The sequence below is a fragment of the Selaginella moellendorffii genome, unplaced genomic scaffold (genome assembly GCF_000143415.4).
Source record: "Selaginella moellendorffii unplaced genomic scaffold, v1.0 SELMOscaffold_42, whole genome shotgun sequence".
In the NCBI taxonomy this organism is placed as follows: domain Eukaryota; kingdom Viridiplantae; phylum Streptophyta; class Lycopodiopsida; order Selaginellales; family Selaginellaceae; genus Selaginella; species Selaginella moellendorffii.
This window is the reverse complement of record NW_003314303.1, coordinates 122,537-147,986: the sequence shown is the minus strand read 5'-3', so window position 1 is coordinate 147,986 and position 25,450 is coordinate 122,537. Positions and strand designations below refer to the sequence as shown.

At 46.5% G+C, this 25,450-nt stretch overlaps 5 protein-coding genes and 1 long non-coding RNA gene across 18 annotated transcripts; 1 reads left to right on the top strand and 5 right to left on the bottom strand.

Annotated features, from left to right (window-relative positions):
• Nucleotides 1-4,662: 4,662 nt before the first annotated feature.
• On the bottom strand, nucleotides 4,663-6,316 carry LOC9635173. The gene has a single exon (XM_002979600.2). The coding sequence runs from the start codon at nucleotides 5,990-5,992 to the stop codon at nucleotides 4,841-4,843; it is 1,152 nt and encodes a 383-aa protein (XP_002979646.2). The 5' UTR covers nucleotides 5,993-6,316; the 3' UTR covers nucleotides 4,663-4,840.
• A 551-nt stretch (nucleotides 6,317-6,867) lies between these two features.
• Nucleotides 6,868-11,725, bottom strand: LOC9635172 (fibronectin type-III domain-containing protein 3a). 5 transcript variants are annotated; one of them, XM_024684780.1, is made up of 22 exons: nucleotides 11,325-11,725; nucleotides 11,049-11,231; nucleotides 10,816-10,983; nucleotides 10,631-10,762; nucleotides 10,523-10,577; nucleotides 10,430-10,475; nucleotides 10,158-10,376; nucleotides 10,005-10,102; nucleotides 9,890-9,955; nucleotides 9,693-9,832; nucleotides 9,507-9,648; nucleotides 9,368-9,458; nucleotides 9,166-9,313; nucleotides 8,988-9,116; nucleotides 8,811-8,939; nucleotides 8,598-8,752; nucleotides 8,335-8,550; nucleotides 8,236-8,281; nucleotides 8,094-8,168; nucleotides 7,824-8,047; nucleotides 7,438-7,745; nucleotides 6,868-7,370 (listed from the first exon to the last, which is right to left on the bottom strand). In XM_024684780.1, the coding sequence occupies exons 1-21, from the start codon at nucleotides 11,697-11,699 to the stop codon at nucleotides 7,445-7,447; spliced, it is 3,138 nt and encodes a 1,045-aa protein (XP_024540548.1). In that variant the 5' UTR covers nucleotides 11,700-11,725; the 3' UTR covers nucleotides 6,868-7,370; nucleotides 7,438-7,444. The 5 variants fall into 5 exon arrangements, with proteins under 5 accessions (XP_024540548.1, XP_024540550.1, XP_024540549.1 ...); XM_024684782.1 differs by having other exon boundaries at nucleotides 8,106-8,168; XM_024684781.1 differs by having other exon boundaries at nucleotides 8,988-9,110.
• Nucleotides 11,726-12,002: 277 nt separating this feature from the next.
• Nucleotides 12,003-14,010, bottom strand: LOC112349783. The gene is made up of 2 exons (XR_002993512.1): nucleotides 13,199-14,010; nucleotides 12,003-12,587 (listed from the first exon to the last, which is right to left on the bottom strand). It is a non-coding gene; the product is annotated as an uncharacterized LOC112349783 (long non-coding RNA).
• An 832-nt stretch (nucleotides 14,011-14,842) lies between these two features.
• LOC9635844 (ubiquitin thioesterase OTU1) lies at nucleotides 14,843-21,480 on the bottom strand. Of its 9 annotated transcripts, none has more exons than XM_024684725.1 (20): nucleotides 21,348-21,480; nucleotides 21,241-21,286; nucleotides 21,072-21,180; nucleotides 20,596-20,687; nucleotides 20,462-20,524; nucleotides 20,267-20,385; nucleotides 20,127-20,202; nucleotides 19,625-20,033; nucleotides 17,590-19,573; nucleotides 17,446-17,522; nucleotides 17,115-17,373; nucleotides 17,024-17,056; nucleotides 16,843-16,949; nucleotides 16,533-16,703; nucleotides 16,056-16,119; nucleotides 15,916-16,011; nucleotides 15,685-15,831; nucleotides 15,560-15,629; nucleotides 15,067-15,158; nucleotides 14,895-15,004 (listed from the first exon to the last, which is right to left on the bottom strand). In XM_024684725.1, exons 1-8 carry the CDS (start codon nucleotides 21,413-21,415, stop codon nucleotides 19,977-19,979), a joined length of 630 nt encoding a protein of 209 aa, XP_024540493.1. In that variant the 5' UTR covers nucleotides 21,416-21,480; the 3' UTR covers nucleotides 14,895-15,004; nucleotides 15,067-15,158; nucleotides 15,560-15,629; nucleotides 15,685-15,831; nucleotides 15,916-16,011; nucleotides 16,056-16,119; nucleotides 16,533-16,703; nucleotides 16,843-16,949; nucleotides 17,024-17,056; nucleotides 17,115-17,373; nucleotides 17,446-17,522; nucleotides 17,590-19,573; nucleotides 19,625-19,976. The 9 variants fall into 9 exon arrangements, with proteins under 9 accessions (XP_024540500.1, XP_024540493.1, XP_024540497.1 ...); XM_024684729.1 differs by having other exon boundaries at nucleotides 17,446-17,790; nucleotides 17,865-19,573; XM_024684726.1 differs by having other exon boundaries at nucleotides 17,446-17,787; nucleotides 17,865-19,573.
• Nucleotides 21,481-21,580: 100 nt separating this feature from the next.
• LOC9635170 (pyruvate dehydrogenase E1 component subunit beta-1, mitochondrial) lies at nucleotides 21,581-23,674 on the top strand. The gene is made up of 13 exons (XM_002979710.2): nucleotides 21,581-21,761; nucleotides 21,857-21,904; nucleotides 21,972-22,052; nucleotides 22,117-22,143; nucleotides 22,205-22,267; nucleotides 22,327-22,413; nucleotides 22,469-22,594; nucleotides 22,648-22,781; nucleotides 22,835-22,907; nucleotides 22,960-23,025; nucleotides 23,084-23,247; nucleotides 23,305-23,419; nucleotides 23,483-23,674. Exons 1-13 carry the CDS (start codon nucleotides 21,705-21,707, stop codon nucleotides 23,531-23,533), a joined length of 1,092 nt encoding a protein of 363 aa, XP_002979756.2. The 5' UTR covers nucleotides 21,581-21,704; the 3' UTR covers nucleotides 23,534-23,674.
• Nucleotides 23,675-23,785: 111 nt separating this feature from the next.
• LOC9635843 (omega-6 fatty acid desaturase, chloroplastic) lies at nucleotides 23,786-25,416 on the bottom strand. Its single transcript, XM_002979596.2, has 7 exons — nucleotides 25,357-25,416; nucleotides 25,160-25,270; nucleotides 25,031-25,081; nucleotides 24,675-24,970; nucleotides 24,372-24,555; nucleotides 24,072-24,310; nucleotides 23,786-24,011 (listed from the first exon to the last, which is right to left on the bottom strand). Exons 1-7 carry the CDS (start codon nucleotides 25,414-25,416, stop codon nucleotides 23,786-23,788), a joined length of 1,167 nt encoding a protein of 388 aa, XP_002979642.2.
• Between the last annotated feature and the right edge of the window lie 34 nt (nucleotides 25,417-25,450).

The following is a 25,450-nucleotide window of genomic DNA, read 5'->3' as shown; positions in this document are numbered from 1 at the left end:
GAGAGTTGGAGACATGAGTGATAAAACCAGGACTATTCGTACAGAGATGCACAGGAGGCCAGTAAGAAAAGGTAAAGCAGTTAAATTTATTGGTACCGTCTCCAAGCAGAAGCAAGGTAAAATAAACTTGGCTTAAACATTTGAATGTAAGATTCTCTCCAAGTACATCACTACACTTGCAAAGGAGTACATAGTCAAAACAGAAGATAGAGAGTACACAATTGCCATTCAAGACTTTCCTTCTTGCACATGTCTAGACTTTACAAAGCGCGAGGAATATGAGAAGCCATATACTCTTTGCAAGTATATATATTACATCTTCATCAACATCTTGTACCAAAATCCTATAGTAGATATTCATATACACCATGCAAACCTTGTTATTGTTGAGTTGCAGAAAACTTTTGGAGCTAATTAGATTTTCCAACACTATCAATGTTTATTCTCTATCAATAATATAAACTTATTATAACTTATATAATTAATAAAAATATTTTATTATTTCACTTTTCATTTCATATACTTGCAAGTGTTCTTTTTGCAATACTGTCCATAGTATTCGTGAGTCTCCATTTTTGTCTTTACCATCTCATTTCATGGTAATCTTTCAGGTGCGTGATGTTGCAATGTGTTGCGAGAGCATATGTACCATCATAGTTGGTTTTTTTTTCCTTTCAAATGGTTATATGGCCTTATATAGAATCTTCATTCAAATTTAATAATTTTTAAATTCTGACAAACCTTTCATTTACTAGCCAGAAAGCACAAAGTGCAAATTTAAAGAATTGACAAGAATACTCTTTTTGCAAACATTTTATTTTATGTTCTAACAAATATCCCTATCATTGCATGTAGTAAATATTTAAATTATTATAATAAGAAGTGTCTTTTAGAACATTTTTATCTATATAATATATAGAGAGTTCTGAAATTATTAGGTTCGCTATAACCTTAAAATTTTAAAGTTTATAATATTTGTACTAAATTACAATTGAAAATTGAGCTCAACTCTTCCGCTTCTAAGCTCAAGTATGGTCTATGCTCGTCTTGGAGGTGTGTTGATGCAAAAAAGCCCAAGTGTGCTTGGTCATCGCCATTTTATTGCATACATCAGCTATACATTACTACCAACAAAGGTGAACTACTCCATGACAAATGAGTGTTTAATAGCAGTTTGGGGTTTCGAGAAACTTCATGTATATCTACATGGTTCTCGAATGTTACTAAAAGGTGATCATGTTGCCGTACTTCATTATTGAAGCGGAAGAACTTGGTTGGTCGTACTGCTTAGTGGGCTTTGAAGCTTTAGATATATAATTTTGATGTTGTTCATCTCCCGAGGAGTTTTATAGTTGATGTTAATGCCCTTTTTCGAGTTTCTCTTCTTTCTTCACTCTCTTCTCATGTTTCTAATGTGCCTGTTGTTCTAGCATCTGTGGATTTTCTAGACGAGGATTCTATGCTATCAGCAGTTGCTATACTTCACGTTTAGTATTCACAAGGTGCAAAGCAAGACCTACCTTCTCTTGATGAGGTTCATGAGGCTAAAAAAATTGAGCCGTGGACTTGAAGACTTTGAAAAGGGTTTGAAAATCCTACATCACTTGCTGATAACTTACCATTCCGGCATTGACATTCTCAATATCACCTTGAAGATGGCCTTCTTTATTTTGTGGGGACAGATCCTAATGATCATTTATAGCTGGTGGTGCTTTCAATTTTTATTCCATAGTTTCTTCATGCCTACCATGATTCTCCTATTCTAGGTAGGCATATAGGACATCATCATGTGACCAAGAAGCTGCACAAGTCTTTTTATTGGCCAGAGATCTGATGCAATGTTATCCGATATATATGTAACTGTGTTTGTGTAGCACACTTTATCTCTTTCCCCTTAAGCCAACTAGAAAAGGGGCAATTGCTTGATGAGAGAGCCCTTAGTGGCTATTTTATCCCCATTTATCCCCCAAAGTTCCAAGGATCCACGGTGATAATATATCCAAATCTCATCCCATGATCACATGCGCTACACTCACCCCCCCTTCAGAGATGTCAATGTCCTCATTGACTATTGACTAACAACCCCTATTGAGCCAAGGGGAACCAGCACCTCCATTTCCGCACTCAATCTACCAATCCTTCCAATGTGTAGATCAGCTATTCCATGTGAGGCAACTAGTCATCCACCCGTACCGCAGTCCCACGGTGGATACCTTCGTCCGTGGATACTCCACACAAGAGGAAGGATGTACGCATAGATGCCCAATACGTACGATTTCAAATTTAAGGGTAGAAATACACCTTGCTCAAGGGTATATTATACTTTTAAGTAGCCACTAATCAATAGGAATCGAACCCATGCCATTTTCTCTGATACCAACTGTAACGCACTTTATCTCTCTCCCCTTAAGCCAATTGGAAAAGGGGCAATTGCTTGATGAGAGAGCCCTTAGTGGCTATTTTATCCCCATTTATTCCCCAAGGTTCCAAGGATCCATGGTGACAGTATATCCAAATCTCATCCCATGATCACATGCGTTACAGTTTGGTGTCAAGCTTGTAATACTCCCCCTCGTGCGGTGGAAGGATGGTTGGAGTCAATTGCAATTTCCCATCTGTTTGAGTTGGTGGTATTTGATCTTATAGAACCTTTTTAACAATCAACTGCTGACAATGAGTATGTTATTATTGCTTTTGACTACTTGACTCGTTAGGTGGAAGTTGGTACTCTTGCTAGCACCTCTACAACTACTGTTGGATACTTCCTCCTCAATCAAGTGGTATTCTAGCATTCTTGTTGCATAGAGTGAATTCTTTTGGATAATGGTCTCGCATTTATGGTTGAGGCATTTTATGTTTTGATGTCTTAGTTGGGGATACGCCACACTTTCACAAGTGTTTATTATTCACAATCAAACAGTTTGGTGAAACGGCTCGTTCGGATGTTCAAAGGGATGTTTGTGAAATGTATGAATTTTTAGCATTTGGATTGGAATGGTTATTTACCATCTCTTTGGTATGCATATGTTATAGGGGTGCAGAGTTCTATTGGTGTTTCACCATATAAACTTTTATATGGTCATGATTCAATATTACCAATGGAGCTGGGTTTATATTCGTGATCACCGATGCTAGGTCGTGGAATTAGTATTTGACTAATATTCTTCCACTTATTCGAGTAGAGTTTGCTGAACACTTAAGCCACATACAAGTGAGACAACAATGGTACTATAACTCCCATCATCATCCACTTGCGAAGTACAAAGTGGATGACTTGGCGTTAATTCATTTTCCCCATCTTACAGTACATGGTTTATCTAAGGGGCTCCTTGCTCAGTAGAAAAAACTGTATCAAGTGTTGTGGCAAGTTGGACCACAAGTTTATGAGGTTTGGCATGACGTCTAGCAGGCTGATCCTCTAAAAATTATGCATATGTAATGGTTGAAACACTTTGTACAAAGGGATTATGAATAGTTAATACCACTTACAGATTTGCCAATACCTCCTTTTGACATTCCTCCAGACTTCAGCCCATTCCGAGAAGAGGGGATGATATGAGGTCCAAATGTATGGCTACAATACCATATACTAAGATTAATGGGATTTTAGTAGCCGTTGGATTAATTTCAATTTGAACCACTCGTTCTTATATATAAATTAGGGTTTTTGGGATAAACATTTTTTGTATTCTCTTTCCGTATTCCATGCACTCAATGAGCATTATAATGTTACTTTATATTTGCTTTAAACTTTTCAAATGCTGAAAGTGCTAACCAACAGGAACTTTCAACTTTTTCTAGCAGCCATATGTGTGCATCTGATCATTATCTCCTCATCCTTCATATCCCCATGTTGAGCACTGATAGCACAATAACATAATAACATCAGACTCATTTCCACACTCCAGAGCTGCTTGGTGCCACTAGAAGAGCTTGTCGAGGCAGAAAGTACATGCCTTATCCCCAGACCAGCAGCAACTTGCCCCAGCCACGATAATGTGGCAGGATTGCATCTTCAGCCCTTGGCCAAGGATCTGCCCGTTTTTCTCAAGTCCCTCTCAGCAGCGAAGGTTTATCATGGATGTGGGCAAAGAGTGCGTGGAGATGGATTACACTGGTTATGGCAGCGTGCTCGAGCTCATGGGGCAGCGTGCTCGAGCTCATGGGGAAGCGCCTCAAGGGATTTGCCGCTTCGTGGGATCCACTTGAAGAGGACGTCTGTTAGCTTGTATCTCCTCTGGCTTAAAGAACATTAAATCTGAAATGCGTTCTTACATGATGCCTGCGAGGACTTGACGATCCAGAAGTTTCTATGATGAAACTAAGTCAGGCTCAGGACTAGCATCTTTTCTAGTGATCTTGTTCCAAGCATCACACACGAAGCATAAGATATGGCAGTTGCTCACGTTTTCTCCAAACATATGGTGCGAACAAGACATTGCAAAGCTGCTCTCTAGTTTTCTTATCATGTCATCGAGCTTTTCTCAGGTGCCTTGGAATTTTGCTTTCCATCTCCCGGCTTGCGAGGACGAGAGCCCTCTCTTTCCATTCGCCTTTATACACTTTTTTCTGATTTCCATGGTCAGGGTGGCTGCTAGTCTCTTCTTCGAGATTTTCCTCATCGCTTTTTTTCTTTCGTAATTCTTCTGGGCTTCCCGAAAGTGAGGCATGAAAGGTGTATATTTTTAATTCCTTGTTCTCTACTGTAGTAAAACGTTATGCTGAGAAGCTCGCATCTGTGAAAGCAGCCCAACCTCTGGAACTTCTAAAGTTAAAAACGTGCGTGTCTCTACAGCTCCGCGAAAATTATTAGCGATGTATATCAGTGTGTAGACTCTCCTCAGTGCTGCTTGTGATCCGTGGTTTGATCTGCATGGGACAACCACGAATCCACAATGTGAACCATCCTACTGTTGGATCCCTCCTGGTCGCCGGTATCATCAGTTCCATGCTCCAGACCACCATCCTCGGTCTTGCAATTCGTCGCCTGCAACTCTCGACTCGAGCTATCGCCACCTCCTTCCCACAACGAAGGCATGGACGAGAGCTCCGAGCTCTCCAATTTCCTGGGAAGATTTACACGCTGCTGCTCGTGTTGCTGCTGCTGATCCAGCGAGCTCAGCAGTGGCGAGCTCGCATTCTGGTCCAGGCCGAGCTCGTCCAGCGGTGTTCTCAGAAAGTCCCCCATACTGGGAGGAGCTTGCTGCTGCCTCGAGTGCTCGTGAGGAGCAGCGCTGGCGGCCACCGCGGCGGACATGTACTTGAAGTATGGCGACGACGATCCAAACCCGGCGGCCGTGGCCTCGGAGTGAGCTCTCGAGCCGAAAGCTGGGAGCAAAGCCGAGGGGTCGAGCGGTGGAAGTCCCTGCAACGCCTGGTGGTGTGGACCTGCGAAGCCCAGGATCGAGCGTGTGGCCGTCGGGGGCCTGCCGAGATCCAGGAACTCGAGGCCGTTTCGCTGGTGCATCGACGAGGAGAGGAACGGAACCGACGGGATCCCAGTGAGCTGCTGCACCATCGCCCGGAAGTTGGAGCTGTCCGCCTCGAGGACGGTGGTGGGAGGCTTCCGCGACGCGCGAGCTCGCTTCTTTGTTACCTTCCCGGATCCTGTTCCTAGAGCTCCCGCCCCACCGAGGAGCTTGTTGGCGATGGTGGCGCTGCCCCGGTTTGGCGCCGTGGAGGAATTCGTGGTGGCACTGCCATAGCCGTGAGCTCCAGCGTCTCCGTCGTGCTGAAAATCTGTGGGCTGATCGAGCTTGTCACCGCTGGTGGCGAATTGACGCGATGGAGGCGAAGCTTTGTTGAGAGCGCTAAGAAGCGATTTGTCGGCCATCGTGGCGGTGGTAGGCGAATCGCTGGAACCTAGAGGAGACCAAGAGAAGTGGTGGTGGTTGTGATCAGCGGCGGTGGTAGCGCTAGCGGCACTGGATTTGAGCGACCAGAGAGACGTCTCGTGGAAGGAAGAAGGTAACTTTGGCTCCCAGGTTGCCATTGACAGCGATTGGAGATGGAGAGACGAAGCAGCACAGGAGGAATCCGAGCTCCTGGAATCATTCACAGGCGTGAATTCTCTCGTCCCCTCTCAAGGATCTTCCTCTCCGCTCGCATCGAGCTCTCTCGGCCTCGAATCGAATTATATATCTTTATCCTCGGGGATTCGCTCGTGAGATCATCGCGCGCTATCGCATTTGGATAGACAGACCTGGAATTTGCGATTCTCTGACCGCTCGAGAACCTGTAGCGCTCACCTGGGGATCGGTGGGCGATGGTCTAGAAGAGATTGTGTAATAGGAAGAGGCAAGTATTTTTCTGCCCAAGGAAGATTTTTTAGCTGGATTTGAGACCGTGTGAATAGAACCGGAGATCCACACCGTTGACGGCGGCTACCGTACGCTAGCTCCCCTCGTGTCCGTACACCGCAACCGGCGGAATCTGGTAGGTGGAAAACGATCCGGTCGCGCTGCTGCTGTCGGAAAAAAGTAAAAAAATAAAAGCGACCGGGCACAGTGGAATATGCGGAATATATGACTGGCATCTGGCAGTAACTACGTCTCAGTCCATATTGCGCCACGTGTCTTGGGTGCATTTGCCCTAATAGCCGGCATTTTTTTTTTTGGTTGCACCAACTTGGGTTACCTTGATTGATTTTGATCTTTCGATGGGGCTGGTTTTCACTTGTTCAAGGCGGTGGTAATTTTTTCCTCACTCGTGCAATCAATGCGATAGCGATTCACTTGGAAAAGCCGCGGCTGGTCAAAATCTACACACAGAAGCTTCGCTCTTCTCAGTCTAAACAGGAAAAAAGTAAAAAATGGTAATTGTTAGTGTCTTAAGACCTTGATTGATCACAACCTACGTGATCTTCCATTCGTATCTTCTCTCTTTTTTTTCTTGGAGGAAACGAATCCAAAGACTCAAAACAGAACCTTCCTTGTGGTAAAACTTGAAAAAAAAAAGAGGGAGGGTCTCGTCTTTTAGAAGAACGCGCTTTGCTGACGTTGGCGACGTGTCACGCTGACGTGGCGGGTATGGCTTGGGAATATATCGGATTTGAACCGGGAACCACCACCCAACTGTACTTCCGGTATAGATAGATGTGAGGCTTCATTGAATGCGCACCGGGGCCACATTCCGATGTGGAAAGTCGAGAGCGTGGTGGTTGGCTGGGCGGTGACGTTTTCCGCGGCGGAATGGGCGAGCGAGCGAGTGCTACGTGGCAGGTCTCTGGTCGGCGATTCCGCGTCACTGCAATCAATTCGCAAAGGCTTTGGCGGCCTCCGTACGCATGCATGGAGTTACGTACGCGTGACCTTCTTGATCTTAGAAACACACCATGTGGAGGCGAGGCCAACCAAACTTGACCGAAACTCCTGCGAGACAGTGGCTTTGAAAGGTTAGATTTTTCCTCCCCTGTTTGACTTGTCCAAGGCTACGTACCTGAGAATCAATCGCGAGTGTTCGCGAACAAGGCCAGAGTTAGTGTAAGCAAAGTCCCGATTAGCGCAATCATCCTTCGCTGCTTGACACTCCATGGATCTGCGAGTCTTTGATGCATACCTCGTATGAAATACATTGTCGTGATCGAGCTGGATCGCTTCACATCCTTTGGTTTTTGTTTGGACTCGGGTGGAGGAGTCCATGTCGAGAATGGGCTCCAGGGGCCGGAGCAAACTTCCAGACCACCCCCGTTGGCTCGCACTCGAAACTTGCAGCTCTTATTACTGTTGTTGATATCAAGCATGAACCTACAGTAGAAAAAATTAAAAAAAAAACAATTAAGTGTGCAGTCTACTTCCTTGTCCCGAGAACATTAATGGACGTACCTTGGAGTGGAGCCCTCGTAAACTTGGAGTAACTTGCCAGGCGCTGACTCCATCTGGAGTGTGTAAGAGACGACCTCTCGCTGATCCAGATGCGTCCACGATACGGAAAGGAAATCATTGGAACGAGCCAGCTGTGGCGCGTCCAGTGCGGGAAGAACGATCTGAGCTGGGAGAGTAACCGAAGACAAGTCGCTCAGATGGCTCGCACCGGCAGAGTTGATAGCCTAGACAAAGCTGTTGAGCAAAAACCGAGAATATGGGTCTTTTTACCTGGACAGCCACCTGATAAGATCTCCCAGGTACGAGCTTTACAACTTTGTAAGACGTCGAATCCCCCTCGTACACCTTGAAAAGATAGATTTGCAATCAATACATGTAGACAGTTAAGAGAAAGAAAAAAAGACGATCAAACCTTATGCATATGACCAGACTTAGAATGATCCATGAGAAGCCTGTATCTACAGAAAGGTCGAATAAAAAGTAAGGTCTTTGAAAGATCAACAACACCAACCTCAAGATCGGTGCTCCATTGTCGCAAGTAGGGGCAGACCACCTGACACGGACACTTGTTGGTGATATTCCAGAAAATGTTGGCGGGGATGGAGGAAGAGGACACGCTGCAAGTGTGGAGGCAGTCACAAAGCTTGGTCGAGAAGGGCCATACACATTGTAGGCTACGAGCCGGAACATGTATGAATGCCCAGGCAGTAGCGACGGTAACGCGTAACTGCAGCAAGCTTTTTAGATGAAGTAAAACATAAAATAATTGCTTACTTGAGCAATGCCCCTTTGTATACTTCAGTCCACTCGTCCGTAGTGTCCTCTATATGCGTTTTGTTATGTCTTGGATTGTTCTTGAAGGCTTCGGGTTTTTTTTTCATGTGAAGGCCAAAAGAAATCACGCTAGCACCATTATCTCGCTGTGGAAGCTGCAAAAATCGTTAAACTAATGAGCCCGATAAATCTTCATTAGCAACAATTTGATACCTCCCATTGTAGCGACACAGTATCGGTTGATGTTTCAGTAATGACAAGCGACGGTGGCGAAGGACAAGACGGAGATGTCTTAGAGAGGATGATCTTGCTGCAAAAGCTTTCTCCAACCGAATTCAAGGCCTGGCAAGCCACGAGATATGAATGTAAAGAATCGAGACGGCACACAACCTGCAAGCAGAAAGCATATGAAGTCCATGGTTCAAGGTTCTTCACTGTATACGCAAGAGCAGGACCATCGTACACAGATTGAACAGCGTGACGTTCCTTGTCATTATCTTCAGTCTGTGTTTCCTGCGTCTAAACTTGTATAAGCGAAAACAATCTTACGAGATTATCTGTACCTCACATTTTCCTCCCCAGCAATGTAACGATCAGTTCCAGATGAATAAAAACGAAACATCTCATTCTGCCGGTTTGTTGCATCATATCCTAGATTGGCCATTTGAAGACGGTAAGATAGTATGCAACTACCGTTTGGCTTTGGCGAGATCCACCTGCAACGTCACTTGTGTGTCATAGAACTCGTTTAAAGCGAGAATCTCAGTTACCGTAGAGAAACGGTGGTAGATGATACATTGACAATAGTTGGAGTTTCAGGGGCATCCGGAACAGCTGCTTTTGTCCAAACTTCACTCGGGCCTACACAACAAAAAATCAGTCAAAGCCAGCTGCAGACAACTACCATACCGCTCCAAGCGCTAGAACCAGCTTTGTTCAAAGCCTGTACTTTAAAAATGTATTTCTGCCCGGGAATAAGCTTGTCTACGCCAACAGAAAGCTCATCCCCTCGATATACACACAAAGAGTCGCTTGTTTCTGCAATTAGCATCTAAGACGAAAAATTAAAATCTGTTGATAGAAGTGTAACATTACCTCTAAACGATATCCGAGAATAGCTGAGCCACCGTCGTGGTTGGGACGGTCCCAGGAAACTTTCAGCGATGTACTTCGTATTTCTGAAAACACCAGAGACAAGGGAGCTTCTGACAGGCCAGGAGAAGTCATAAACGAAGCTGCATACACAAACGAGCTAAGAACGGCGTTATTACTTCATAAGAGAACCTGAATACCTTCTTGAGAAAAATCTCCACATCCCTCGTTATTCTTTGCTCTTACGTGCACATGATATTGACATCCTGCACGAACGACTCAGCTTGTCGATTACAAATGCCATCTTATGCGTACCAGGACGAAGACCAATGAGATTGCACGTGCTCGATTGACCGCTATATGCTTGAGTCCAGCAGCTGCCAGGCGCCTTCAGCTTGAACTCCAGTTCATACCTGAATGAAACCGCATGAGATTTGTTTTATTAGCAAGGTACTGTGTATGACAAACCCGGTTATAGAGCTTCCACCGTTGTAATCAGGTGGACTCCAGCCGACGACTCCAGAGGTTGATGTCTTGCCAAGAATGCTAAGTGACCGAGGCGCAGATGGAGGTGAGTGCGATGTTGAAAACCTCGCAGACGCGCTAAATGCACCTTTCCCAATGCCATTGTGAGCAAGAACTCTGAACTTATAGCTGGTTCCACTCCTCAGGTTACCAACTTCACACCTGAGAGATAAAAGTATTAATAAATGGCAAATCATCCTGAAAAAATGTCAAACCTTCGTTCCTCGCCACTGTAAACAACGGAAAACGGCCCGTCGAGTCCTGCATCATAAAATATCATATACATATGTATGAAAGTTGCCGTTTACCATCGTCAGCCTCAAGAGTATAAGAGGATACTGGTGAGCCATGATTGTCTGGTTCCTGTATTTCGAAGTGACAGAACGAAGCTCAGAAAAGTCTAATACTGGCAATACCTCCCAGCAAAGGGATATGGAGTTTCGAGACGAGCTCAAGAGACTAGGAGGCGTGGGTGCAGCAGGAACAGACGAAGCTGTGACATATGTCACTTCTTTACTGAGGCCACTCCAGCCTAGGCAGCTCAAAGCCTGGAGTGAGGAAAACGAGAAAATGAGAACGTAGACAAATAGAAAATGTCTACCTGCACACGAAAGATATAGCTGGTTCCCGGGACAAGCCGAGTCACTTTAACCGTGAGATTTGTGCCACCACTGTAGACGTTCTCAAAATCGCCGCCTGGACGCTTCATCTCAGCGATGTATTCACGTATCGCCATTCCCCCGGTAATCGAGGGTGGCGACCACTTCAACTATAGAGAGAGAAAAAAAGTAAAATCATGCAGCTTACAAAACGAAAAAACGAGAAGAAACAAACCTTAAGCGAAGTTCTTCCACGATCCACGAGTAGCGGGCACTCCGGAGGACATGGCGCGCATGGGATTGTAAAAAACATGATTTGGTCCGAGGAAAGAGGTGGTGGTGCTTCGTTCGAACATGAATCCGGAAGCATGACGCAAAGCCGGAAAACGTATCCCATCCCGGGTATCAAATCCTCAACCTGTTCTTCGTGGAATCCAACCAAGAAAAACAAAATGCACATATATCACACCAGCAACCGCGTGAAGAAGAAGAAAAAAACAAGCTCGAATACCTTGCTTGAGTTCTCCGAGCCACGATAGATCGTCTTCCACTCAAGACAGTCGAAATTCACCGCATACCCAGCCGCGGATGAGGTGAAAATCCCCTGCGGGAAATGCTCCGACCAGGCCACGGCAAACTCGATCAGCTCGGGCGCCCCGAGATCTCTTCCCGTGCCCGCATTCTTCTTCCCGGGCCTCCGCCCGTGCAGATCGCTCCTCAGCGCCCTCTTCAACCCCAGCTCCAAGCAGTACTCGAATCCATCAGCGAAATCGACGTATTTCCGCCACTCCAGCAGCAAGCTGCTGCGATCCGCCCCTGCGCAGATCGGAATAGGCGGCGGAGCCCAGCGCCGCGGCTCCGGCTGCGTCTCCTCCGCCTCGCCCATTCCTGTCCAAGAGCCCTAAACCTAGAACAGAGTGTGCCCTAATAGTTTGAAAGCTTAAAGAAATCAAATTCAAATAGCTATGGTTTTCCAGGGTTTGTTCCTCCAATGGACAAGCCCTGAAAAGAATGTCCCTGCACTTCTGACATGGGGTATGGGCTGTGGGCAGTTTGCCTCCTCCTCCCCCATCTCTTTTTCCACCCTTCATTTCTACTTCTACAGGTGTGTTCCAGGCTTTTGCTTTTTTTATACAATCTCTTGCCTTGCAACACTCCTCTTTCTCATTCTTTTTTACCATTTGCTTGCTGGAGCCAAGAATTTCCTATTATTATTTCCAGTAATGTAATTTCCAATCTTCTAACCCCATGCCCCAAAAGGGCACTTTAGTAACCATAAACAGCATCTATCTATCAACCTCTTCTGATCCTCGCTCTCTTACAATCTGAGTCACTTGCAACACTTCTGAACATCCCCCCCGCTCTCACTATCAGCTACCTTGCTTGAAATATATATATATATATGGCTGCTGGAATGTTGAGAAATGATAAACAAGCTTTGCTTGGCTTTGCTTTGCTTGGCTTTGCTTTGCTTGTACTAATTGATTATGGAGGAAACGACAATCTCTGCTAGAAAACTGTTTAAATCGAGGATCACAGGAAAGAAAAGGAGCTCCTCTCTGTGAAGTCAAATGTATAAGCTGTTGAGCGGGCGGTTAAATCCTCCCCAACAAAACAACAAAAGCAAGCAGGAGGGGAAATCTGGTGGGAGAGATCCTGCATTGTTGTAAGCTCTGAGGAATTCCAAAATCGATCTCATTTAAGTACCTGTGCCCGAATAGTTCGCCCCTCAAATTGAATGACTCCCCTCCAGCACAGATTCTTCCTTCATTGTCTAGGCCACAAAATAGGAAGAATGAGAAACAAGCAATGGAAAATAAAACTTATTTTTCCTTCTTTTTCAACTTGGATCTGTGTCCCAAAGCTGCACAACTGACATGGCTGGAATTCAAACGAGCTTGAAACGAACCAAATACTGTTTATTTTCTCAAGAAAAAGAAAAAAACGAAAATAAAGAAGAACGAAACAAATAGCAAAGAAAGTGTTGCAAAACGATGCTGTGAATCTGAAAGGGAGCTCCCTTCAATCCAAGGGAAGTTCAGAGCCGAAGCCGCACCTGCTCCTGCATCATGCACACGGCTGCCATGCCTCAAACTCGGGGGATTCTGTGATCAACCTCGCCGAGATCAGAGAGTTGCGGAGGTGATCACGGGCATGTTTTCGGCGTGTCCTGATCACGATCTGATGATGGTTGCGGGCATGTCAGGCGAATGCATGAGTCAGCAGCGAGTAACAGCGACGCACCGACCTCAGTTGAATTGAAGGGAGCTCCCCCTGCAAGCCAAAGCCCGACACACCATAGCTCAAAACCTCGAGGCCTCTCAAAACTATCGTATGTGTGTGTCATTCGCGCAGGGAAGATCATCGCAGGAAAGAAACACAGACCTCTCCCAGCGCCGATTGCTGACGTTGCTTCTCAAGTCCTCCGCGGCTCGGATCGAATTCTCGACGCACGCGTGCTTTCAAACCCCAAGAATTGCAGTAAATGAGCGAAATGAAGAGGACATGACTGTGGGCGGAAAGAATCGAGCTTTGGGATTCTGTCACGGACGGGAATTTGCAGGGAGGGTGCACAAGGACGATTTGGAAACGACCACACTGGCTTTTCTCTCAACAACGCCATGGAAAGCGAAGGAGGACGAGAACTATGCGACGATTGAAAAGAGAGAATGAAAGCTGGAGTGGGGATCAGTGAAACGAGCAGCCCTGCAGTTGGAGAGGCAAACATCAAAGGAAGCAAAATGCCAAAGCGAGGGATGGACCAAGTGGTGGATGCAGACAGATAGATTCAGAAAAGCAAAAGGAGCAAGCAAACAAAGGCGAGCCCATTGAAAGAGAGAGTGAATGAAAGCAGCGCAGGCAGCAAAACAGCCAGCCAGCGCAAGCGAGCGTCTTCCCTCGAGACAACATCACCAGAACCATCAACAGCAGCGAAAGTGAAAGAAAAAAAAAGAAAGAAAAAAAAAACCACAATCTTGAGAAGCCCACAAACCGCAATGATCAGGCAAGCAATCCCATCCTTTCTCTCTCAGCAAGCACGAGCCGGTAATCCACGCCTGTACCTCAGTGATTTGCATTCCACCATGAAAGGATATCAAGCGTGGATCACTCGAAGCAAAGCCAAGCAATCCAAGTCCAAAACCAATCGATCTCGCTCGAGCAGCAACACCAGCCCCGCAAGAACGATCCAAAGAAGAAAAAAAAAAAGTGCCTCGCGAAAGCCTGGAGCGCTCAGGCCCAAACCAAGAAAAACAGAAAAACGGGGAAGGAACAAATGGGGAGAGACTTGTGTGAGTTTGTGGTGGATCGAAAAAGAGCGAGAGGAGAGAGAAGAAGAGAGAAAGAGGAGCTCGGAGCTCTGGGCGGGCGAAAGCGAGCGAACCAACGAACAAACGAATGAGTGAGTGACTGGAAATGAGGTTGATGGCTGTGCTTCTTATAGACTGCCCTTGTGCCTCTGTACAGCGGCGCCGCCGGCGGCGCCACCTGTGAGCGGCGCCGCTGGCGGGGCGGGACCCCCAAGAGAGCCCTAAAACCTAAAAGAACCTCGCCACCTCTGATAAGCGCGATTGAATGGAGCCTATGGGATCGCTCGATCGACCAAAGGCGAGATCCCTCCACGGGATTGATCCGTAGATCATGGCATGTAGGGGAGGATCGAGCGCGGCCCAGCGTCAATGGTGGTGGACCTCGCTCTATGAGGCTGAAAGGTTTTGAATGATTCGCCTGTTTGGGAGTGGCAATCATGCATGGAATTTGGGGGCTTTCTGCTTTGGCTTCCAAATTAAAATCCAAATTGGACTGTGGAATCGTGGCATGCTCCTCAAAACAAAGATGGATTCCAAGTCTTGGAAGGTTTGGGTGGCGATTGCCAAAGTTGACTGGAAGTTTTGATGGGTTTGAGGAATGCAATGATGCAAGCAAGCGCAAGGATCAAATGGGTGACGCCACCACCACCTTTTATTCTATAGTGTTTAAGAACAACATTGCCTAGAGTAAGAAAACAAAAACACACACACACACACAAACTTTGGCCGCTCTTAAACGGTTTTGTTTGTCTGATCGTTGGAACAATCCTGTCGGTGATCCAAGTGAATAAAATGCTCGCGGAGAAAATGCGCGGTGTTTTAACATGGATGGGTCCCAAAACTCCTTCCTGGCATAGAACCTTTGGCTTTGGTGTGTGTACTCCTGCAGCATCATGTTAGCGCGCACTGTAGGGAGGAAAGGAATTGCGACACGGATCCCCAAACCTTCGCGATCCATCGCCTCGTTTCCGAGGGAGACGAGGAAGAGTGTTTCGCATTTAAGGCGCCAAATGATGAGCAGCGAGGTCCTCCTCCTCCTGTGTGGAAGTGTAAGTAACACCAAGATACAATCAAGCATCAGGAGAACCTGGACGGACAAACAGATTAAAAGTACTGAGAGAGAAAAACAAACCCGGGACACTGCTCGAAAAAGAAGAGAAGCATACAAAAGGAAGAGAGACGCGTAGCCACCTTTTACACACTCACTCATTGACACGGCTGGAAGAACACTCACTAGAACGCTGAGATGACCGTAAAGGGACTCTTAAGGAAACTCAAAAGTTCCCAGGGTCATTCCAAAAGAAGCAGGACACACAGACAAGGAGGGAACAGGGAACAGCCACAAGCAGCAACTAGCTAGCTACACCACCACCAGAGAAGGAAGGATACGCTATCAAAACCAAAAAAAACCAGGCAGAGATAAGTCATTCGCTCCTACCTGAATCGTTCCTGTGCCATAAACTATTTGCCAGTTTTTTTTTCCAGCTCCTCCAGTCAACTTCCAAAATCTGCACTAAAAAAGCAAGAGTCAACCGCCGAGTAGTGGGGATTGTGGGAGCCTACCTCATGTGCTCGCCTGATTTCTCCTTGCATTATTCATGCGACATAAGTGATGCACCTGCAACTGAATTAGATTCTCCAAAACCAGGAAATTCGCCTCTTTTCCTTCTTTTCTCCAGTAAAACTGCTGTAAGTATTCATTTCAGACTCCTGCTTTTCAATGAAATAGTACAAGTTAAGGATAATTGTGAGAAATAAAAATCAAATGGAAAAAAAGAAGAGAGAACCACGTACCTGGTGGTCGGACGTGAGCCCCATGTCTCGTAAGTCGAGCATGTCGGCCACACGACACAGAGCCCATGAAATACCAGCCCAACAAGCCCACGCACGCTAAAGAGAAGTGAAAATCACGACGAAACAGCATAATATCATACCACTCGATAGACGATTCCACATCTCGATCTATTGCCATCCAAAGCTTCGACACGCAGCATGCTACTGCCAGGAGAGAGAAAGAGTGACGAGGATAAGTAGTAGCAGTAGTAGCATCAGCCCGCAGCAAGCCAAGGCGAAAAGAAAAAGTCGAGACTCGAGACGATGACAATGAGCCAAGCCTCTATCCTGCCCGTGACGTAATGCCAATCAGCCATCCCCCACAATCACAAAGATATCATAAAAAAACTGCGGCCAATACCGTAAAAGACCGAGACCAAGACCACAAGAACGTAAGAATAGCCGAATCTATCAAATCAGTCAAAAACAATTGCATGAAGAGCCACCATCAAAATGCTTCTTTTCGAACACAAACAACACAGTAGCGAGACAGTCAACCACACTCACTCATTATTGGCGTCCTAAAATGCATTAGCCAAGCCAGCTCAAAAAGCAAGTCAAACAGAGCGAGAGCTTACCTTCCTGCTGGTTGATTTCAAAGTTCTGGAGCCGTGGCAAGTGTGGCTCCCCGCCTGGGCCAGAAAGGAAGCCCAAACTGGAGCATAAACGGGCACGACTTGACAAGCCATATGGTCGACATGATGATGGTACCAGCCATGGCGTGCACAAGGGACCTTACCGAGGCACAGCTGAGATGACAAGAAAAACACACAAGATTAGGAGAGCTGCTTATACAAACATATTTCTAGAAAGAGAGTTCGCAGAATCGCAGCTACTACTGTAACGATGATGCAAATGCAACACGGGTCTTACTTTAGTTAACTCTACCTTGGGAGTAGCTCAGCGTGCTGCAGTCGAAGAAACCGCCACCACTTGCACAGACCCGCTGCTTTTGAGGGGCTCTCATCAAGCCCATAGCAGGAAACCTTTGCTGGCTGTAAGCATTTAAATTGAAAAGTATCAGGGCCCCTCTCTCCCTCCCTGTTTTTTAAGTAGGAAATCTGCTTACTTGCCTGGTGTCTGCTCCCCAGCCAGATGTTCCCTGCAGTTTGTGTGTAAGTCCGCGTTACCTCGGTGTCGATAAACTAGTAATATCTCACGGAATGTGTCTTGTTTTTTGTTGCCTTTGTCCCTATATTCGTTGCTGCTTCCGCATTGTTCACCTTCCATGCTTCCGCTCCCTCCGGGGTTGTTTTGGAAACCGGAAAAGGCATCTTCCTTTCTCAAACACCAGAGTTGGTTCCATGTATTTTTGTGCATGTACTTCAGCCGAAACTTGGCATTCTTTCCAACGGTGGCTGGCTAGTGGTAGGCAGGCTGGCCGGTTGGCTACTCAAACCAATGTTGCTAACAGAATCACTGCATACACAAGAATGAAAAAACAAAACAAAACATTAATAAAGCGTAATGAAACAATATTATATACCTCACCTCCGCTTTTCTTGTAGCATTCATATCATATTCTCTGCCGATTTCGATTTCCTTTAGAAAATTTGTTCGTATCTAGTCTGAGTCAAATAGATTCTCCCCAGATCGTCTTTGTCAAAGAGAGTAAAATGTGATCGTTGTACATACCACGGGCAGGCTCTCTATGAAGGGGTCTTCTTTCCTTCCCAGCTCTACCAAGGACTAAGTGAAGAGTCACATCTCAGCTCTTGTGAGATGAGAGAGTCTCCGCCTTCTCTGGCACACCCGAGCAGAGACTGCTTTACCAGTCCCATCCCATCCATCCACTCCCGACTCCAATCCCATCTTCCTTGCACCAATACACACCTGCTGTTCCAAACTTGTCATTAAGTTTGCGGTGCAGAGTATAGCTGCTTCAGCGCTGTGAGAGTTGAGGCCCCTACCTACTTGTATCTCTTCGCTTCTGTTCACCAGTTCCCATCATCAGCAGCCACCAGTACAAGCAGAACCAGCTACTGCGGTGAGATTTTCCCTGCAAAAAACATCCAAATTTTATTATTAGAAGCTATGAACTTCTGAGTTCTGAGCTAGAATATAGTAATCACTCAAATTGCTTTAAAGAACCAAGAAGGACAACCAAGAACAAGCCAAAGCTGGCTCTATAGCCAGTACGGGGTTGTAAGCCGATAGCTATCTACATCAAAGATTGCAGAACAGTCAGGATGCAATGCCGACAATCAGCATGAGATTAAAGGAGGCTTTCCCCCTTGTAGCTGTAGTCGCTATTTAGTAATTCTACGAACGGAAAGAGGAGATCACACTCTTCCAAGAGCCATATCTGATCGCATATCTTACATGTCACGCACACAACGTGTGGTCGTGACGGATCCTAAACATTCCCATCCATTCGACACATCAAGTGTCGAGCTCAGTTTTTAAATTTTTCTCGGTTCGTCTGGCTGACCAGCTGATACGCATTCATTGATTCAACTGGTAATGCATGTAGAGACAATTGGCCGGGTGTAAGCTAAGACCGAGTAAGTAGGCCACACATGATGATCAAATGCATGTGAGGTACTAGGAGGGAAGCCAGTGCAGTGATTTGTATCCTTTCACAGTTAGAAAGAAGGCAAACAAAACCCCAACAGTGCACACAGCACAGCAGCACACCCCCGTAGACCTGCATGCTGGAAGCCCCCAACACCACAGTACAAACATCCTATGATGTCCATAGGTATGATGTGAAAGTAAACTAGACCCTGGCAATGCAACAGTTCTAGAACTCAGACTAGGTAGGGAGGCCCAAGCCAGACAACGAAACAGGCAAGCCAGAAGAAACCACAGGCACAGGCAAATAGTCAATACTAAAAATCATTTAGTGTGGAGAGAGAGGCTTAAAAACTTGGGGGGAAGGGGAGGGAAGGGAGGGACGACTCCTTTTCCATCTCACGAGAATGTCGCGCGGGACCCAAAGCATTCTTCTTTTTTCTAAGGGAAGGGGATAGCGTGCGCACGGGCCCCTATAGCACATACATATCAGCAGCAGCATATCTCACACGGAGCCACAACCAGCGGCTCCAGCTTGTCGTGAGCCCACCACAAAAGGTTGTTAAAACTGGTCCCAGTTTAACTGCCACTAGGAGGACTCGACAGCAGTCATCTTTATGCGCATACGATATAATGTAGACGCTTTGTGTTCAAGAGCGGGCAAAAACTCTATCTTTCTCTCTCTCTCTCTCTCGCCTCGGCTCAAACCGAGGCAAACAATGCGAGGAAAAAGAAGAATACAGGTAAGGCAAAAGCACGCATCGATCGACAATCATCATAGTTAGTTGCCTCTCAAGCCGACTTATCTGAAAAGGCTGGCTTTTGTCCAAAGCCAAGCTAGGGGAATCGTTCCTCAAACATTCGCAGACCAGAAAAGACACTGGACATATGCCCACCAAGGATGGACAGTCGCAAGAAATATAAAAATCAAAAACATTTGGGGGTGATTAATCAAACACATTCCCAATCAATCACACACAAGAACAATCTAAACTCCATGCAATCCTAGAGAGATTGAGGGAGCGAGAACTTATCTGGCGATCGCTCGCTCGCGGCATTCGCTACATCCTTTGCTTGATCGCATCCAGATAATCCGATCCGGGACCTAGTACCCAAAATCGGTCAGCGACAGTGTCGGAAAGAATCCAATACCGACGAGAGCACGCCCGCGATGAATGCGCATTACAGCCAACGATCGGCAAGATCGTCAGCGCCGCAGCACAGCGCCATCGCACCATCGATCGCGCCAGAGCGCCACGCTAAAACCCTAGCGCCTGGTAAAAATAATGGTTGGCAAGGTCGATGCAAAATACGGTTCAGAGCCGTTGGATACGACACGCGTCACACATCCAACGGCGTACGTTGCAGTAGTATTACAACACGTAATCTCTCGTCAAAAACCACCAAAAGGTAGAACAGGACGAGAGATCCAAAGCTTGTCTCGCTATAGTAACAGTGTTGTCTAGTTCTTGTGTGATACTCACAGTTCTCACTCCAACTTCACAGTGTTATCTAAACTCCTGGAAATTGGTGTGCCCGGTGAGCTTCGCGTGCTCCACAGCTTCCTACACCAAAAGAACCATAGACTTCACGTAAGTTCCTGGTGAAAAGTTGTGCGAGAAGATCGAACAAGCCGCAGAGAAAAATGGAGCTCGTACCTTTTGTCCCACCACGCCTTCTTGGCAAATCCCACAACGCAGCGTGAAGCTCGCAGTATCTGTGAACTTCCGGTTCCTATATAAGTCATAAGATTCAAGGTTGAGAAACAATCGAAACTACACTGTGAAACTTAAGAAACCTGTGAGATTCCTCGACTAGTTTCACTGCCAAACGCTCGGCTGGACCAATGTGGCCATACTTGTCCACCTTGAAAACTGTTTGATCGACGTCTTCAGGAGCACCCGCAAAAGGAGCCAACTGCGAGAGTAGTTCTCAGTGTCTTGAAAACGAGCTTCTCTCATCTCACTCCTTTTTTCTCGAGAAAAATACGTACCGCAAGAGCATCATAGTGCAATCCATCATAGATAACCATGACACGCTCTTGGTAGCTTTTATCCTGCCCAGAAACAAGAAAAATCATCACTTTGAGCATTGCAACGAGCTCCATTCTTTTCGATTTCTCAGTACCTGGCCATAGAGATCACAGCGTGTGGTTTGAATATCATATGCAGCTATCTCGCGTCTATAATAGGCCGACAAAATCGCGAGCTCAATCGCTCCTATCCAGGAAAAAAGATTCTTAGCCACAAAGAAAAACAATAAAGAGCAAGAACAATCGCGAGCTCAATCGCTCCTATCCAAGAACAAAGTTTTAGCAGCTACAAAGCAAGAAAATAAACAGCAAGAACAATCGCGAGCTCAATCGCTCCTGTCCAAGAACAAAGTTTTAGCAACTACAAAGGAAAAAAAAGAACGAGCAAGAACAATCGCGAGCTCAATCGCTCCTATCCAAGAACAAATTTTTTAGCAACTTCAAAGAAAAAAAATAACGAGCAAGAACAATCACGAGCTCAATCGCTCCTATCCAAGAACAAAGCAACTACAAAGGAGAAAAAAAAATAGCAAGAACAAAGAAGGAAAGTCGCGAGTTTTTCTCTACAAACCTCCCCATTTCTCGGGATTAAGTATCCACTGGCAATAGTCGCCGTTTGGCTTGCCAAGGAATGCCTCATTGTAAGATTCGGGATCGCTAATCACAGTGGCGGCGATAACCTGGAAGAATCGCAATGCGTCAGCGAAATGCGGCGGAGCAGCGGCTAGATCTGTGCAAACCTCTCTCAATTCCGAGGATTTGCTCTTGTTATGCTCCATCACGTACCTGGACCAAAGCGCAAGAGCCCTAGAAATCGCGAATCGTCACTCATCTACGAGCGCCATACCCGACCGCATTGAAGAGACAACTGTTGTCCGCGGGGATGATCCGGCGCATCACAACGCTCTCGTCCATCGCTCGCCAGAGGAGGAAGAAAGAAGAGAGAAAGCCCCTGTTTTTTAAAATAATTTCCAAAGCCCTAAGATTCCCTCGGCCAACGGAATGTTCTTCGTCACTAGTTCTAGCGGAATGTTCCGTTTTGCTGGATGGAATATCCCATCGGATGAACACGCAAATCCCTAACAATGCTCTTGTCAACCCTGAAATTAGGAATGTGGTAAAGCGAAGAGCACAGGGAGGGAAATCGCGGAGCGCTTGTTCTTCCAATCGCGGGCGCGGCGCTTGATCGGCGGATTGCGGAGCTATGTTGCCGGGGATTGTGCGCTCCTCGTCTCGTCATTTGCCCTGCCGGAGATCCCTGGTAAGAAATCCTCTTCCAATGCGAGGACTAGGGCACAGCAGCTCGCATTCCTTTGCGATTCCTCGGGTGTTCTTATCGTTTGGTCGGTGCGGCAGACAAAATGGATGAGCGTCAGGAATCTAGCAGCTGCCAGTGGAGATCAGGTCGGGCAGCTTAATTTTCTTCTTTTTCAAGCTTTGATACTGAAGCTTTCTTCTTTGATTAAACTAGATGACTGTTCGTGATGCGCTCAACTCCGCCATTGACGAGGAGATGGCTGCCGATCCTAAAGTGTTTGTGATGGGAGAAGAGGTATGCTTTCTCCTTTATCGATGCTTTTTTCTTTCCATTCCTTGATGGGAATGAATGTGTCCAGGTTGGAGAGTATCAAGGCGCTTACAAGGTGAGCACTTTCTTTGTCTTCTGTGTGTAGACTTACGTGGTAACAAATGTCTGGACTAAAGGTCACAAAAGGATTGTTGCAAAAATACGGACCTGACCGGGTGCTGGACACGCCTATCACAGAAGTGAGTGCTTTGATTTTATCAAGTTGCGAAGATCGTAATGAATGGACTGGACTTCTCAGGCTGGTTTTACTGGCATCGGTGTTGGAGCGGCGTTTCAAGGCCTCAAGCCTATCGTGGAGTTCATGACGTTCAACTTTGCTATGCAGGTAGATGCTTATCATGTTTACGTTTTTTTCTAAGTCTTGTTCGTGGTGATTTTAGGCTATTGATCACATCATCAACTCTGCAGCAAAGACATACTATATGTCCGGAGGGCAAATATCTGTTCCCATTGTATTTCGGGGTCCCAATGGTGCAGCTGCCGGTGTTGGTGCTCAACACTCACAGGTGAGCGCTCTGTTCTGCGAGAGTTGGCTCCATTTTTATTTTCATCCTTTCAGTGCTTTGCAGCATGGTACGGGTCCTGTCCGGGGCTAAAAGTCGTGACTCCATACTCGGCGGAAGATGCACGAGGCCTTTTGAAAGCAGCAATCAGGGATCCCGATCCTGTCGTGTTTTTGGAAAACGAGTTGCTGTAAGTGGAACAATGCAACTCGGACTTGTCTCATATAGTTTTATTTTTTGTAGGTACGGGGAGAACTTCCCAGTGTCCTCACAAGTTCGGGATCCAAACTTCACTCTACCGATAGGAAAGGCCAAGGTAGAGTTTTTTCCTGTTTCTCTAGTGAGTAATGTTTTTGAGTCTGCTGTAGGTGGAACGAGAAGGAACTGATGTAACGATCACTGCTTTCTCGAAGATGGTTGGTTTTGCGCTAAAAGTAAGTCATTTCCTTGATTTCGTCTTTCCGTGTCTAAAATCATACGATCTTCTACTAGGCTGCTGACGAGTTGGCCAAGGACGGCATCAAGGCGGAAGTGATCAATCTTCGCTCCATACGTCCGCTTGACAGAGAGACCATCAACGCATCAGTGAGAAAGACATACCGTCTCGTTGCTGTGGAGGAGGGGTGGCCACAGCACGGCGTTTGTGCCGAAGTCTGGTAAGTCTGCGATGCTCGTTTCTTTTCCTCGAGCGACATGGTGAAACTCTTGTGCAGTGCTAGCGTCCAGGAGGAAAGCTTTGACTACTTGGATGCTCCAATCGAGAGGATTTCCGGTGCTGACATTCCAATGCCTTACGCTGCGAACTTGGAACGCTTGGCGCTTCCTCAGGTAAAAAAATTTCGCTTCTTCTATCTTTTTTCGTTTCGTCAATCGTGTGTATGGTTGATTTAGATCGAAGACATTGTTCGGGCCGCTAAGAGAGCTTGCTATCGTTCAAAGTAGCCCTCCCGCTCGTCCACCTTCGTTTTTCTTCCTTTTCTTGAACTTCAGACCCAATTTTTCCTCACGGGACAATTTCGCGTTTATAATAAATGGTTTAAAATGGTTGTAATGAGAAGAATAAAAACCTTTTTGTTATCAAAACGTTCTTACAGATGAAAATCTCGAAAATAAAAATAAAATAATTCTTGAAGAGAACACTACACGAGCGAATAAATGATGAAAAAATTATCATTTGTGCCATCGTGGACTCTTTCAGGCCCGGTTGTCGAATCCCACCCATTGCTTCTTTTCTGCGTCGAAGAGATTGCATTGCGTCAGGATGGTGGTCATGAGCGGAACCCCAAACACGGCCTTGTTGAGGTGGCGGTCCCAGTTCTGGAGAAGCGATGCGTGCCCGGCTCGCAAGTTGTAACTTGGGATCTTGGTGGAAAGGTGGTGAGGAATGTGGACGCTAATGTCGTGGCACAGGAAATCGATCCTGTGGTAAAAACCCAAACTTTGTAGGAGATTCTCGAGAAATGAGGATGTGTTTACGTACCATGCGGGGTATTCGCAGTGAACAGTTCCAGCAAGTTGAGCTCCCACGGCGTTCCACTCGCGGTTCTGCTTGAAGGGGATGTGTGGAGCCGTGTGGTGGACGAGGGTGAAAGTGCTCATCCAGAAGTGGAAGCCCAGCCATGGGAGCAGCCACCACTTGACGAAACCAACGGGCCCTTGGGTCACCAACAGGGGCAGCAAAACCAAAAGCCCAAAAGCGTAGCAAGCCGCAATGCTCGTCTGAAGAAGGCAAGCATTGTCCGTCAACTTTCTTAAAAAGATGATAGATAGATAATATTACCTTGACTTTGGCATGCTCCTGGGGGCGGAACTTGTTGAGATCGAAATGCCAGAAGAGCCAGTGTCCGATGGAGGCCATCCACCAGAGAGGACCCATTGTTGCACGCATCATCGCCTGGCCAATCCTGTCCGCATTGTCAAACTGGTGTGGCCGGAATGGCTGCCATGCCGTGTCCATAATCAGCCTGCACAATCGCAGGGAGAAGAATCACGTTAGCATTGAATGCGGGAGAAAAAGCACAGAAAACGATCCAAAGCCTTGAAAGATCCCCAGAGGATCCTGGAAGAAACGCGAGAAGCTTACTTGTTGGTGTGTGCATGGTGAGTGTTGTGCTTTATTCTCCACGGCTCGAACGGGAAGACGAGTGGAGTCATGACCGCATTGCCGACGATGTCATTCACGAGCTGGGATTTGGAGAAGGAGTTATGGCCGCAGTCGTGACCGATGACAAAGAGCCCAGTGGCGGCGGTGCCCAGGAACGCGTAGATAAAAGGGTAGAGATACCATGGAGCTACGGCCAGGGCTGCATATCCAGTAACCAGGGCCGACACCGTGATGGCCACAGTTTTCCATGCCTTGAAATCATCCACGTCAAACACCTGATCACACAAGTTAGCACGAAACCTTTAGCTCCAAGGTTTTTGATGATCTTTGTTTACCTCCTTTGGGAGCGTCTTGACAACGTCGTTCAACACCATGCTGGCAGGAACCTTCGGAAGATAAGCAAGAAGTATCATTAGAAACTTTTCTAGAACTGATAATTTGGATGATGAATTGAAATCACTTACTGGCTCGCCCATCTGTGTGAATCCCGGAGTCATGACGACCTCCCTCTCGGCTGCTTGATCGCTGGCGATTGCTCCAGCCGTGATCACATCGAGGCAAAGCCGGAGTCTCGCCTGAAGAAGTTGGGAAACTTTGGATTGGAAAAGCTATACTAAGGTCAATCTACCTGGCGACGAGGAAATGGAACCAAGCCTCTCGCCGGAACAGCACCGATGCGGATGGAAGCCAGAGCGATGCAGCTGCTACTTGCAGCCGCCATAGTGGAAGGAAACCCAATGAGCTCGAGCTGCTGA

Bases quoted from the DNA above. Each gene is read 5' to 3' on its own strand.
- LOC9635173 (XM_002979600.2), bottom strand. From the start codon at position 5,992: ATGGCAACCTGGGAGCCAAAGTTACCTTCTTCCTTCCACGAGACGTCT.
- LOC9635172 (XM_024684780.1), bottom strand. From the start codon at position 11,699: ATGGGCGAGGCGGAGGAGACGCAGCCGGAGCCGCGGCGCTGGGCTCCG. The intron at 9,459-9,506 runs GTATGGTAGTTG...TTTGTTGTGTAG, and splicing joins TGGTTCTAGCGCTTGGAGCG to GCCCGAGTGAAGTTTGGACA. The intron at 8,940-8,987 runs GTTGTGTGCCGT...GTGGCTTGCCAG, and splicing joins CATATGCTTTCTGCTTGCAG to GCCTTGAATTCGGTTGGAGA.
- LOC9635844 (XM_024684732.1), bottom strand. From the start codon at position 21,415: ATGGACGAGAGCGTTGTGATGCGCCGGATCATCCCCGCGGACAACAGT. The intron at 21,287-21,347 runs GTATGGCGCTCG...GCTTTGGTCCAG, and splicing joins TGTCTCTTCAATGCGGTCGG to GTACGTGATGGAGCATAACA. The intron at 20,034-20,126 runs GTACGAGCTCCA...CTTTTGGTGTAG, and splicing joins AAGGCGTGGTGGGACAAAAG to GAAGCTGTGGAGCACGCGAA.
- LOC9635170 (XM_002979710.2), top strand. From the start codon at position 21,705: ATGTTGCCGGGGATTGTGCGCTCCTCGTCTCGTCATTTGCCCTGCCGG. The intron at 23,026-23,083 runs GTAAGTCATTTC...ATCTTCTACTAG, and splicing joins TGGTTGGTTTTGCGCTAAAA to GCTGCTGACGAGTTGGCCAA. The intron at 23,248-23,304 runs GTAAGTCTGCGA...ACTCTTGTGCAG, and splicing joins GGCGTTTGTGCCGAAGTCTG to TGCTAGCGTCCAGGAGGAAA.
- LOC9635843 (XM_002979596.2), bottom strand. From the start codon at position 25,416: ATGGCGGCTGCAAGTAGCAGCTGCATCGCTCTGGCTTCCATCCGCATC. The intron at 25,271-25,356 runs GCGAGAGGCTTG...CAACTTCTTCAG, and splicing joins TCCGCATCGGTGCTGTTCCG to GCGAGACTCCGGCTTTGCCT. The intron at 24,311-24,371 runs GTAATATTATCT...TGCCTTCTTCAG, and splicing joins AGGAGCATGCCAAAGTCAAG to ACGAGCATTGCGGCTTGCTA.